The 14,253-nt window shown below is 42.3% G+C and overlaps 1 protein-coding gene across 2 annotated transcripts in view; it reads right to left on the bottom strand.

Annotated features, from left to right (window-relative positions):
* Nucleotides 1-14,253, bottom strand: part of HECTD4 (HECT domain E3 ubiquitin protein ligase 4) — a 138,709-nt gene that overhangs the window by 75,600 nt on the left and 48,856 nt on the right. For both annotated transcript variants that reach the window (XM_040986966.1, XM_040986967.1), the window contains exons 8-13: nucleotides 13,856-14,048; nucleotides 9,327-9,485; nucleotides 6,437-6,550; nucleotides 5,075-5,215; nucleotides 988-1,220; nucleotides 469-614 (exon numbers count right to left, since the gene is read on the bottom strand). In XM_040986966.1, coding sequence (XP_040842900.1) covers nucleotides 469-614; nucleotides 988-1,220; nucleotides 5,075-5,215; nucleotides 6,437-6,550; nucleotides 9,327-9,485; nucleotides 13,856-14,048 — 986 coding nt within the window. The remainder of the gene's footprint in view (nucleotides 1-468; nucleotides 615-987; nucleotides 1,221-5,074; nucleotides 5,216-6,436; nucleotides 6,551-9,326; nucleotides 9,486-13,855; nucleotides 14,049-14,253) is intronic.

The following is a 14,253-nucleotide window of genomic DNA, read 5'->3' as shown; positions in this document are numbered from 1 at the left end:
TGAATCAGGCCAAAGCCAACAGCCAAGTATGCTACCAGGGCCTCCCTCCCAGGTGGCAGGGGTCCATGTACTTGAGCCATCTTCTGTTACAAGTGCATCAGCAGGAAACTGGATCAAAAGCAAAGCAACTGGGTCATGAACCTGGCACTCTGGTTTGGGATGCTGGCAGTGCAAACAGCAGCTTACTCTGGCACGCCACTACACCAGCCCCTACCACATGCTCTCCTGACTAATAACACCTGCTTGGAAACAATCAAATTATCCACTTAAAGCAACTTTGGCTTTGATTTTGATTTTCAAGACCAAAAGTGGGAGATGAAAAAACACAGCCACACATTCCTCTCACATTGTCCTCAAAGCATAAGGTTCTGACGGTAGGACACAGGTGTCCCTGTCGCCAGCTGGCAGGGGATATCTTAACAGAGGAGTCATCTGCAGATATCCCTCAGAAAACCACTCGGCGTTTACCTGATGGCAAGGCAGACTTCCTTCTGAATCTCGGGGCAAATCTGATCTTTCGGTGCCATCAACAGCTGCCAAAGAAGCAATCCCGACCGTCGAATGATGTCTCGATTCCTTTCAGTTTGTGGGCTGAAGAAAAATTTAAACACCACCTACAGAGACATAAGCAGTACATCTCAAACTGCTAATCCTACTGGGGAGCAAATTATCACTGTGAAAATAGTACATGGTCGGTGTTTTTATGAATGGATGATCATGTAGATTTTTAACCATAATGTTTTCTATTGTATGATATAATTTTAGTAAATTTTTACACATATTAATTGCATTGAGCTACATATAGCAATACTCCATTAACTACAGCATAATGAATATGATGACAGTTCTACTTATAGGAGTGGAGATGGCAAGATGCAAAACAGGAATGTTACTAACATTTTTTTCTGGTACAAATTAGCTAACTGAAGCCAGGATTTGTACTTCTTTTTCTGTATCAGCCTATTTAACTCAGAACAAAGTATTTACCTGAAAGACAACAAGAATGCAGCGTATAATACAGGTGTCTCCGTTAACCATGGCCTTCTCCATAATGTCACAAATACTGCTAAGATGGTGCGCTTCAATTGGATGCTGCTTGCCCAAGACACTTGTGATTGGAAGATTGGGATTCGTGGCAAGAAGATTGAGTTGGTGTATGCACATCGCACCAACATGGTGCAGTAACTGGTTTATAACCTCATTCGTAGTTATAGCCTCCTCTGGAAGAAGAAAAAAATAAAAACTCAGTGAGGCCTTCCCTCTACAGGAGACAGATCTCGGCGTTACGAAGCATGCTTGCATACGGACACAGTCCTTGGGGCCCTCATTTCCTTCACCGCTGCTAAAAAGTCCTTCTTACTGCTACAGAACACTTTAAAAACAAACAATAAGCACCTCCTGCCTGCCTCAAACACTGCTGAAGTTTAATTGTCCCAGCTGCCACTTACTGAGCTCCTTCTGTATGCTGGACCAGGGGCCCAACATTTAGTATGCATCACCTAACAATACAATGATAAGCATTGTCTACTGTGTTAAGCAGAAAAACAAAAGTCAGAGAGGTTTAGTTAACTGCCCTAGTTTGCACACCAAGTTGAGCTGGGTTGAATTCAGGCCATCTCATCCCATAGTCTCTGCCGTTAATCATCTAGTCGCATCTCTCCACTTTCTATCACTGTGGTGTGGTAGAATCCCCAAACTCATAAACAGCTCCTCCTACGGCACCTCAACATTTCCTTCCACGCATTCATGTCAGCCCAGACATCCATCAGTGAGACCTGTGAGACTGACAGCATTCTTTTACTAACTCAGGGAGTGTTACAGACATTCAAGAAATGAGAGTGAAAACAACCTGAACAGCAAAGTACAAAAGGCAGCTTTTTCATTCCTATTAAAACCAGATGAAGTGAACTGCCTGCCAGGAATGAGAAATTAGGCCATCTTGGAGAAGCAGGCAGATCGTAGAGCTACAAAAAGATATGGCAGGAGCCAGCACAGTGGCATTGTAGGCTAAGCCCCACCTGCAGTACCAGCATAACATATGAGCACTGGGTTCATGCCCCAGATGTTCCACATCCCATCCAGCTCCCTGCTATGGCCTAGGAAAGCAACAGAGGACGGCCCAAGGCCTCGGGAACCTGCATCCTCTTGGGAGACCTAAAGGGAAGCTCCAAGCTCCTGGCTTTGGATCTGCCCAGCTCCAGCCTCTGAGGCCACTTTGGGAGGAAACCAGTGGATGGAAGATCTCGTTCTCTGTCTCTTCTCTCTGTAAATCTGTCTTTCAAATAAAAATAAATAAATAAATCACTTTAAAAAAAAAAAGATGTGGCAGAGGCTGGTGGTGTGATATAGCATATTAAGCCATTACCCACAGCTCCAGACCGCTCCATGGCCAATCCAGCTCTACGCTATGGCCTGAAAAAACAGCGGAAAACTGAAAGATGACCAAATCTTTGCACCCCTGCATGCATGTGGGAGACCTGGAACAAGCTCCTGGCTCCTGGCTTTGGCGTGGCATAGCCCTGACCACTGCAACCTTGTGAGGCAGGAACAAGCAAAAGAACGGTCTCTCTCTTTCTCAATAAATCAATAAAATAGAGCTTGTTTTACATATACTAAGTTACCAAATGCCTACCAGATAAGCAAGTAGAGACAAATTCATTGTCTGGAATGCAGGAGAAAAGGTTGAATTTCTTTTACAGCTTTATAAGATGCAACTTATATAACATGCAAATAATTTGCTGTAAATGTACAATTTAGTAATTTCCAACAAACTTATGCAAATATCAAAATCAGGAATCAAAGTGTAGGTATTACAGATATCTTACAGATATTAAACAATAAGGAAACACTATCAGCAACTTAATACCAACAAATAAAAAACCAAAGTGAAATGTGTGAGTTTCTACAAACCACAAATTTCAAAGCTAGAAAAAAATATATACATGCAATTGCCTTAAAATGTCACCATATGCTTTAAGCCAATTGTAAACCAGAGCCAAAAATATTAATTATTATGTTGATTAACATGTCCAACAAATTCTTTAATATGCTTCCTTTTGGGAGATGGAATTTAATTCATCTCCCTTGGACTTACCGACTAGCCTCTAATAATCAGATTATGGAAAGGAAAAACAAGCATATTTATAGTGGAGAAACCTAATAGACATCATTTAAACCAAAGGATCATTCTTAACATCAGTTGATATTACGCATCTTGGCATATGATGTGATAATATGGAATTTCATGTCACCTTCACAGTATTCATCCCCCAAATCCACAACCTCAGTCTATTCATGTGAAAAACATCAGACCAACCCAAAGAGAACTAAATTTTACAGAATTGTCTGCCTTATGAATCCCTCATAAGTGCACTTATCTGTTCAAGTAAGAAAATCTATGTCCTAATTTTGGTGACTATTTCTCATACCATCTAAAATATGCTACTGGACATCTAAAGATTTTTTTCCTGCTATTATATTTTTCAAATCTAGAATTTCTACTTGATTGTTTTTGAAAAACAACTTCTTTCTCAAAATTCTCTGTTTAGCCACAGTCATCACCCTTCAGTCCGGCCCAGGTTCCCTGGTCCCTTTGAGGACATTACCACCGCTGCTTTCTGACTCAGCGTTTTCCTTGAAGCTGTGGCTGCTGATTCTCTTTAGTTTTTTTTTTTTTCCCAAATACTTACTTATTTTTTCCTTCTTATTTTAATTATTATTATTTTTATTTATAAATCTTTCTTACTATGGGTCATTTCACCCGTATTACTTAGTGACTAATGTTTAGTCAAAGGTTAGGCTTAAATACCTTGATCCATCAACAGTTTTAAAGATTTATTTCATTCTATTTTTATGTTTTTAAAGATTTATTTATTTTTATTGGAAAGTCAGATATACAGAGAGGAGGAGTGACGGAGGAAGATCTTCCGTCCGATGATTCACTCCCCAAGTGACTGCAATGGCCGGAGCTGCGCTTATCCGAAACCAGGAGCCAGGAGTTTCCTCTGGGTCTGCCATGTGGGTGCAGGATCCCAAGGCCTTGGGCCGTCCTCAACTACTTTCCCAGGCCACAAGCAAGGAGCTGGATTGGAAGCACGGCCGCTAGGATTAGAAACAGTGCCCATTTGGGATCCCAGCGCATTCAAGGCGAGGACTTTAGCTGATAAGTCATTGCACTGGGCCCTTATTTTTATTTAAAGAACAGTTATAGAGAAAAGAAGGGACAGTGAGAGATCTTCCATCCACTGATTAACCCCCCAAATGGCAGCAATGGCCAGAGCTGAGCCAATCCAAAGCCAGGAGTTGGCAGCCTCCTCCTGGTCTCTTACATGGGTGCAGGAGCCCAAGGCCTTGAGCCATCCTCCGCTGCTTTCCCAGGCTAGAAGTAGGGAGCTGGAATCAAAGTGGCCTTGACAGCCTCTTCTGGGAAGCTGTGTGGCAAGCTTACCAAGATCTGCTTGAGGCTTTCTTATTACCCAAAGTAACTGGTACATTTCTGACTGGGCTGCCAGTCCACTGCATGCCTGCTCAGGACCATGATCCTGGGCTACCTAGTCACTTGTCCTCTCCAAGGCCACCAAGGCCACTGCTGCTGGGGATGAGCTTCGTTTGTGCTCTGCTCCAAACCAAGTCAGCTCCCACAGGCAGGCACGTGGGGCCTTCGCCATCCGATCCATGCAGGCAGAGCTGCTCTGCTGACCAACCTTAGCTCCAGCTAACACAACCACAGATCCAACTTTAAGTTTGTGCATAAATGAGTCATTAACAATGTAAGGCATTACAACAGCATGTTGTGTAGAAACCATGCCACATAGAAATAATGCATTTCTTTTTTTCAACAATGACCTAACAATATCAGCATGGCTATAATCTTTAAACAAAAATCTATGGACCATCTCAAAAGTTCTATTTACTTATATACTTTATTTATAACCTTTACAACTAACACAGGATTTCTGGTTTCTCAGTTCACAGGGTGAAGGCAGGTGACACACTCTGTGTCTGGTCTATGTTCCCACCTATCCACACCACTGTCTTCTCTCACGTTTCAGGGGAGACCAGCCCAGCACCTCACCTTTGGGCTCAGTGATGATGTGGCTCACTCCAAGTCTCTGGCAGACATAATGGAAGGCTTGATTCCCAGGATTGCACCACTGGTCAATATAATCATTGGAGCATGTCCATAGCATGTTGTTCACGGTATCGTAACAGGCTCCTGAAAAAAGAGCACATTTCAGTCAATTATTGTGTACCCCTCTATCTATCTAAACACCACTGGAGAATGAGAGGGGAGACGAGGACTCAGCTTCCACATTCCTGTTCCCACAAATTCACTTGGCAAAGCACTAGGTTGGGACTCAGCATGTATTTCAGTTTTAATTTTGCTTAACTCCTATGTGAAAAGGAGTACATTTCCTTGAATAGACAGTTCACACAAAACTGATTCACCCAGAATTTCTTCCAAAAAGGATTTAATTGGTCTACATTAAAAGTAGAGGTATAGAGGCCAGTTCCCTGCTAACGTACTTGGGAAAGTGGCAGAGGATGGTCTAATTGCTTGGACCCCTGCTACCCACATGGGAAACCTGAATAAAGTTCCTGGTTCCTGGTGTTGGGTGGCCAAGGCAATCACTGGGGGACAGAACAAGTGAACAGAAGATCTCAAACATTGCTCTCTCTCCCTTCTACTCCCCATCACTCCCTGTCTGTTCCTCTTTCTCTGGTCACTCTGCCTTTAATAGGTACAGGTGGACTAGCTTTAGTATGCAGTGAAAACCTAGAAACTCAGCTCCCAACTTCAGTGTGAACTAGCCTTCAAGGCAGAGAAAGACAAAATAATGCATGAAGTTCATGTACTAACACCAAGCACACCAATTCCTCATGGGAATAAACCTTTGAGAATTTGGTGCAGACATCATCACACAACATAATGGACAGAAATCTTTAAGAGCAAAAGTATTGCAGAGGAATATCATATATAGCAACTTCTTAAATTATCACAGGAGTAGTAATTAAAAATTCTTTTGGGTCATTCTTCCTTCTATAACTCTTATTTTGAAATAAACATCTTAAAAATTTTTATTTTCAGAACCCAATGTTGTGGCACAGCAAATTAAGCAGTGATATCAGTAGCCAGCAGCCTATGCCAGCATGTGGGTTGAGCCCTGGCTGCTGTTTCTATGAAGGCAGCAGCTGATGGCTCAAAAGCCTGGGCCCCTACCAGTCATATGGGAGACGCAAATGGTGTTATCAGTTTGGACCAGCCCAGACATTGCAGTCATTTGGGGAATATACCAGCAGATGATCACTCTCTCCCTGTCACTCTGCCTGTCAAATCAATAAATGAAAATCAATCAATCTTTTTAAGGAAACTAGAATGCCAAAGAGAATTGGCAAGACCTTGTATTTGCAGGAAGAGTTGGCATTGGTGTCTTACCTAATCCTGGTACAAGAGCACCACGCCCCAGCGAGCTTCCAGCAGCATCAATGAGATCCGCACGGCTTGTGAACTGCCCATCGGAAATGTTATACACCAGGCTAGAGGCGAGAACTTCAGAAACAAACACAAAGCTGATCAATCAGGCTGAGATGGTTTTTCAAAGTCTAAACATTAGGATTCCAGAAAGACTTCCCCAAAAATCAAGCCCTCGGTGTGGGTATTTACTCCAACAGTTAAGACACCATATTTCCCCTAGATTTTAGGGCATGGGTTCTAGTACCAGTTTTGCGCCCAATTACAGCATTCTGCTAATACATATCTTGGAAGGGAACAGGCGATGGCTCAGGTGGTTGGGTTCCTGCCACCCATATGGGAGACCCAGCTTGACTTCCTGGCTCCTGCTTTCGCTCTGGCCCACCCATGGATATTATGGGCATCTGGCTATCGTGTAGGTGAGCGGGGATCACCATCTGTCTGTCTCTACATGTCAAACAAAGAGAACAAATAAATATTTTTAAGTCATCTTTTGATGTTATTTTTTGGCGGTAACAGGAAATAGAGAATGTACATATACCTGAGCTGGAAAAAAGAAAGCCATCGCCAAATTTAATATTGGCCTAGATCTTTGAAAATATTTTTAGAATAGCAACTTTCCCATGAAGGCTTTTTCAACATAGATTTTTAAAGGGGTAACTGTAAGAGGGGTTATGCTTACTATCATATGGCAATAGTCTTCACAAGAAACACTTCACTCTCAGTACGTGCCCAGCCGGGCCTGGGGTACAAAGGCAGCTCACTTCCAAGCACTGGCTCTAAAATGTGGAGTCCACTGTCCTTTGCCCTCAACACAAGACAGCTGAGTGATGAAGATCATGGGTGCAGGATCCCGCCTTTAAATTCTGCTTCTATTACATTTGGGTGGCCCTCAGTTTCCTCATTTGTAACATGAAGATAACACAAATTCCTACCTTACACAGTTATCATAAAGATCAAAAGAACTAAGTGATCCACTAACCAAGTTGCTCCCATAGCAACTAAAGTGGAACAGAAGAAAGTTAAACATGTATTGATTTGTTAGACTTAAATGGAATCCCTGTGTCAGCTCAATCTTCATGAAACAACAGGCCCATGAAGACCTGCTTTAATCAAGTGATGCCGATTTCAGTTCAGTGTGAAAGCCATGCTGAGAAGACCAAAAAAGAACTTTAATGAGACAAGGGGTCAATGAAAAGAAAAATAGCTCAATTTAAGAAAAGACAAAAGATTAAAGTAGATATTCTTCCAAGGAAGATATACAAACAGCCGATGACCATATGGAAAGAGGTCCATTAGAGAAATGCAAATCAAAATCCCAATGAGGTACCATTTCATATCTAGGGAGGCTGTGATTTTTAAAATGCAAAATAACAAATGGTGGTGAGAATATTGAATATATTACATATATTGAATATCTTATTGAATATATTACATATTGCTAACAAGAACAAAAATGGTACAGTCTTTTGGAAAACTGTTTGGCAACCCCTCCAAAAGGTAAGCAATTACCACAATGCTCTATGAATGTGAGAGAAACAAAAGCATCTACACAAACACATACGGGGCTGGCGTGACAGCTATGCTGGGTAATCTTCCACCCGCAAGCACCAGCACCCCATATGAGCACAAGTTGGTATCCCGGTACCTCCACTTCCCATCCAGCTCCCTGCTTGTGGCCTGGGAAAGCAGTGGAGGATGGCACAAAGCCTCAGGACCTTGCACCCCTGTGGGAGACTCGGAAGAAGTTCCTGGCTCCTGGATTCAGATCAGCTTAGCTTGTGTTTGTAATCATTTGGTTATTGTGAACCAGCAAATAGAAAATCTTTCTCTCCCTGTCTCCCCTTTTCTCTATAAACCTGCTTTTCCAATAAAAATAATTAAAAAAAAAAAACCCTTGTGTACCAATGTTCATAACTAGTTCAAAACAGTCACAAGAGGAGAGGAAGTTCAAATGTCCATTAACTGACAAGCAGATAAACAAAGTAGTATTCAGTCAGAAAAAAGGAACAAAGTTCTGATCCATGCCACAAGGCTCGTGGATGAACCCTGACAACATGATGTCAGGAGAAAAGGCCAGTCACAAAAGACTGTATCCGAGAAGACTGTGCGGCCTGCTGGACGCCAGGGCCGGGGCAGGAGGAGCACGGCTGACGGACACGAGCTGCTTCCTGGGCTGATGGTTGCTGCACAAGGCTGTGAATATTCTTTTTTTTTTTTTTAAAGATTTATTTTTATTATTTTCTATTGGAAAGGCGGATATACAGAGAGGAGAGACAGAGAGGAAGATCTTCCATCCGATGATTCACTCCCCAAGTGAGCGCAACGGGCCGATACTATGCCGATCCGAAGCCAGGAGCCTCTTCCGGGTCTCCCACGCGGGTGCAGGGTCCCAAAGCCTTGGGCCGTCCTCGACTGCCTTCCCAGGCCACAAGCAGGGAGCTGGAAGGGAAGCTGGGCTGCCGGGATTAGAACCGGCGCCCATATGGGATCCCGGGCGTGCAAGGCGAGGACTTAACCACTTGCGCCACTGCGCCGGGCCCAAGGCTGTGAATATTCTAAAAGCCACTGAACTGAATATTTAAAAGAACTGAATTTTATAGTGTATGAATTATAATCCAATAAAACTTTTAGGTTTTATACACACACACACATTAGGCCCCAATTTACTCTACCCCACAGGCTAAAGTGCACACAGTCACATGAATTGCTAGAGAAAAAGAATTCCTATTAGCTTAATTCTAAAGGCAAAAAGAGAGCTTGATATTGTCGTGACCATGCAAATTATAGATACATGTAACTAAACGATGTAAAGGCTAAGTTGATAAATTAAGGAAAAGTAAAATTCACTCACTTTTTAAGGATGACAAACCACTTGTTCCACCAAAAAGAGAGCGAGTGGCCGAGCTGCCTGACCCTCCTGGTGGTGGCACCAGCATCACCAAGTAGGTGCCACAGGTGTAGATGGGCGTCTTACGGAGCATCTTCAGAGGGAGCCCACAGCTGGTATTGGCTACAGAAAGGGATGGAAGAGCCTGAGTAGGCTGAATTGACACAGACAAGTGCTTGGTCACCAGAACAGATTATCCTGTGAGGGGCCCTCAGACTCAAGCAGAGATAATGCTGGATTAGGAAAAGAACACGGAATAGGAGATAAAGGAAAAGATTCTCTTCCAGCTCCACGGCCTGACTCCCCGGCTGCTGTCAGCCTCAACATTTCTCCAAGGTGTGCCCATCAGTCCACCTTCCCTCACGTCCCGAAGAACCCTTCCGAAAGAAGCAACTCAATGGAGTCGGTCAGAATACAAGTAGCCTGTCACTGTGGTTCTCCTGTGACACTCGTATTTTACTCAAAAATTTGTATTATTTTTTTTACAAGTTCTTCACAGGTCTGTGATACCACTTTCATCATGTTAGATAATGTTTTAAACATAAAATTTGCCCAAAAAAGGTGAACTTATTAAAAGCTTTACAATATCCTTCACAATATAATTTTTATATCTGTCTGATTTGGAACCCATTATGTATTTTTTCTTATTTTTAGTGATACACATTCTCACGAAGAAAATAATTATGATTTCTAATCAAGAGATATAAAAAGTGTTCATCTTACTTACCAACACATTAGAAATATGCAGTCAATTAAAATTTTTTCTATATACTCTAGTGAGCAGATGATGTCAACAGAAAAGCAAAGTGTCTTAGTTAAGAATCTGTTTCACACACACAAAAAATAATCTGTCTCCCGGGCTAGCGTGATGACTCAATGCAGTGCTAGCATCCCGTAAGGATACGGATTCAGGTCTAGCTGCTCCACTTCCCATCCAGCTCCCTGCTGGTGGCCTGGGAAAGCAGCAGCAGAAGGCTCAAAGCCTTGGGACCCTGCACCCGTGTGGGAGACCCAGAAGAAGCTCCAGGTTTCCAGTGCCTGGCTCTGAATTGGCTCAATTTTGGCCATTGCTGCTGTTTAAGAAATAAAGCAGAGCATGAAGATCCTTCTCTCTGTAAATATATTATTTATAGTTAGATTCTTAAAAATTTAGATGAATTAGAATAGAAAAATGAGTAAAGTAAGCTCTGTTTGCTATTTGAATACTTGCAGTTTTAAAAAGCTTCATTTTTCAAAACTGCAACGCCTCCAACAAATAGTCTTCAATTAGAACATAAATTCAGGAGCATAAAGTTTCATAGATAAAAAAAAACCTAAAAAGTGAATGACTGAAAAATTGGTAACATTCTAAGATAACATTCTGACCAAGATGTTTTTACTACGTACTTTTACTAACATGGTAATAGGGATTATTTATCAAAAAATAACAACTTCTAGATCTTCTGAATATTCAATTATTTTCAAAAACTTACCCTGAATTTCTAATTTAGTAGCAGCATATTAAATGAATGCATGTAAAGTACAGTGAGGTCACGTTGTGAACACACATGCCAGTTCCCACACAATCCAGACACCTTATATATACATTTATTTACTTATTTTGTGCAACAAAGGCTCTGTTAATATCTCCATTGTTCAGAGTAGGTTTCAGCCTTCTTCCATGGAAAAAGCCAGATCACAAACCTTGTCATGAATATGTTATTTAGGTTAAAAAAAAAAAAACAAAACTGTCCTCTACAAATAATGCACTGTAACTAAAATTATCTACTTACTTAAGTTATAACAAACATTAGTAAATTCCTCACTTACAGTTGATAGAGGGGAGGCCTCTGGAAATAAAATGGGATCATTATATCTTCATTAAGCATAATAAGAAACTATTTGTTAGTCTCATAATGAATAAGCTATAGATGTTTTCTCTTCCTAGTATTTCAAACAGTAAGAGAATTAAATTCACTAAGTGCATATTAATTCAGCTACATTTTTCTAACTTAGGGCATGTTTTCCTACCCTTATTTTTCACTGAAGTTGCATTGACTTGTTATAAATCCAGGTAGCTGTTACATAATCCATAAACTCTTCTAGAATAATTTCTCTTAACCTTCTTAGGTCATATATGAGTCAGAAAATCTGAGAATAATAATAATGATTATATGTAAAACATCATTTTAAACTTTGGAGTACTAAGCGTTTGAATGCTTTCAAAGATTTAATCCTGGTTACAAACTCCTGCTTTCAAAGTGCAGAAATGCACATATAGTGAAAGTATAAGTAAGAACAGAAATTTGTCAATGCAAACTGTATAGGAAAAAATCTAAAAGGATAAGTGAAAATGAATAATGATCCCTAAAGGGGCAGAGCACTGACAGCATCAGCAGGAGGCACCAAGCCTTCCCTGCCGCCCCTTGTCGCATTGCTGGGATGTTCCAGCTCCATAAATGCACTACCTCTTTTCAAACATCGGATGCAGTGGCTGTGCGGCTTGGAGGGCAAGATGCCGCTTGATACTTATGCCCCACACTGGGGTGTCTGGGTTCCTTCCCGTCCCAGCTCCAACCTCAGTGCCAGCTCCCTGTTAAGAGACACACTGCAAGGCCGCATGTGATGGGTCAAATGGTTGCGTCCCTAACATACATGTGGAAGAACTCAATCGTGTTTCTAGCTCCTTACTCTGACCTGGCCCAGTCCAGCCAGTACAGTCATCTGGGAAGTGATCCAGCAGATGGGAGATTTTGTTCTCTATCTACTTCTGATGTAAACTTTTTAAATTAAAATAAGAGATTAGAAAAACCATTAAATTACAAAAACTAAATGACAAATTTGAAAAAACATAAACTATGTATCGTAGATTTTTGTCTCTTACGTACTTAGCCCAGATTATATTGAGTGAAGATGCTAAATATCAGATTTTCACATTCATGAAGCATGTGGGAAACATAAACTAATGTATAGCAACAGTAACAATGGTAAATTCTTTATAGTCAAAAATCAAAATTGTCTTGAACTTAATAAATATTCATGAGAGGGCCCAGTGAAATGGCTCAAGAGGCTAATCCTTCCCTTGCAAATGCCAGGATCCCATATGGAAGCCAGTTCATGACTCAGGTGCTCCACTTCCCATCCAGCTCCCTGACAACACGTCTGGAAAAGCACAGAGATGGCCTTAGTATTTGGGATCCTGTTGCCCATGTGGGAAACACAAATGGAGATCCGGGTTGCTGGCTCTGGCCTGGTCCAGCACTGGCTGTTGGTGCCACTTGAGAAGTGAAGCAGACAACGCAAGTTATTCATTCTCCCGCATGCCCCTTTTCTCTGAGTCTTTCTGCTTTTCAAATGAATGGTTTTTGTTTTTTTTAAAGAAGATGGAAGATTCTCTCTCCCTCTTTCCTTCTTCCATCTCTCTCTCTCTATCCCTATCCCTTCTTCTCCTCCCTTTCACTGCCTGGTAGCCCCTGTCTCTGTGTAACTCCACTTTTAAAATAAAGAAATTAATCTTGGGGCCAGTGCTGTGGCACAGTGGGTAAAGCTACCACCACTGTGTGAGGCCATCACCCTACATGAACATCAGTTTGAGTCTGAGTTCTTCCAGTTTCAACTCAGCTTCCTGCTAATGGGCCAGGAAAAGCAGCAGAAACCCAACTGAGCCCTGGGCCCTCATGAGAGAATCACAAAGGAGACCTACATGGAAGACTCCTGGTTCCTGGCTTCGGACTGGCCCAGCCCTGGCTGTGGCAGCCATCTGGGGAGTGTAACTCTGATTTTCAAGTAAATAAATGATCTTAAGAAAATAAATCTTTTTAAAAACAAATGACCAGGCAGACACTCGATGCAGTGCCCTTTGGGAGACCCATATTCCCTCCCACAGTGTTTGGGTTCCAGTCCCAGCTCTGCTTTGTACCTTTCTGCTAATGTGCACCCTGGAAGGCAGCAGGGGTTGCTGCTTGGAGACACAGATTAAATTCCCAGTTCCTGACTTCAGCCTGGCCTACCCACGGTTTTTGTGGCATTTGAGGACAGCACCAGAGGGTGAAAGAGCCCCCTCTTTCTTTTTCTTAAAGACGTATTTATTTATTTCAAAGTCAGAGATATAGGGAAGGACAGCAAGATTCTTCCATCTGCTGGATGGCTTCACTCAGCTATTCCATGTGTGCTGCAGGAGCCCGCGCGCTCGGACAGCCCTCTGCAGCTTTCTCAGCTCATTTGCAGGGAGCTGGATCAGAAGCAGAGCAGCTAGGACTTGAACAATGGGTCCAGGATTCCCTTTGCCACTATGTCACAACCCTTTTCTCTTTCAGCACACTCTCTTTATCACCCTCCTTTTCAAACAAATAAATATTTAAATAAAGAAATCATTTGTAGAAGATGGACAATGACTGGTAGATCAAACAAGGTGAATTACACAAAGCCGAACACTTTGTACAGCATAGGGAGGAGAGAGTTCAACAGACGGCAGCTGCAGGAAGCTAGCCAAGGAGAACAGCAGAGCACCGTACCTGCTTGGTCCTCCTTCAGCGTGTTGGAGATGGTCGAGCCGGTCAGGGCCGCGAGGGTCGCCGACGGGGAGGCTCTGTAGCGGGAGAGCCGGCTCAGCAGCATCTCGTTGATGCTTTTCGCAGACTCTCCCTCTTTCCTCATCAGAATGGTGCGTTCCTGGAGCGGGCTGGCTACAAAGACACCATTCTCAACCTACCATTAAAGAAACAGAGGTCATGAAAGGCCCTATTTTCCACCTAATTATTAGCAAATTTTGACTTGAGAATAACATTAGTGTCAGTGAGTTGTTTCCAACCATTTACAATCCTGAAAAAGGGGGCAGGGTATCTCATAATGTGAGCATGCTACTGAAACGAGTGTGGACAAAAGGAACGCTGTACTGACTTTCAGAATCTTT

This window comes from Ochotona curzoniae, unplaced genomic scaffold (assembly GCF_017591425.1).
Source record: "Ochotona curzoniae isolate NIBS_2020 unplaced genomic scaffold, NIBS_Ocur_1.0 contig_46, whole genome shotgun sequence".
Lineage (NCBI taxonomy): Eukaryota > Metazoa > Chordata > Mammalia > Lagomorpha > Ochotonidae > Ochotona > Ochotona curzoniae.
The sequence above is the reverse complement of the archived record's forward strand: the minus strand, read 5'-3'. Positions and strand labels throughout refer to the sequence as shown.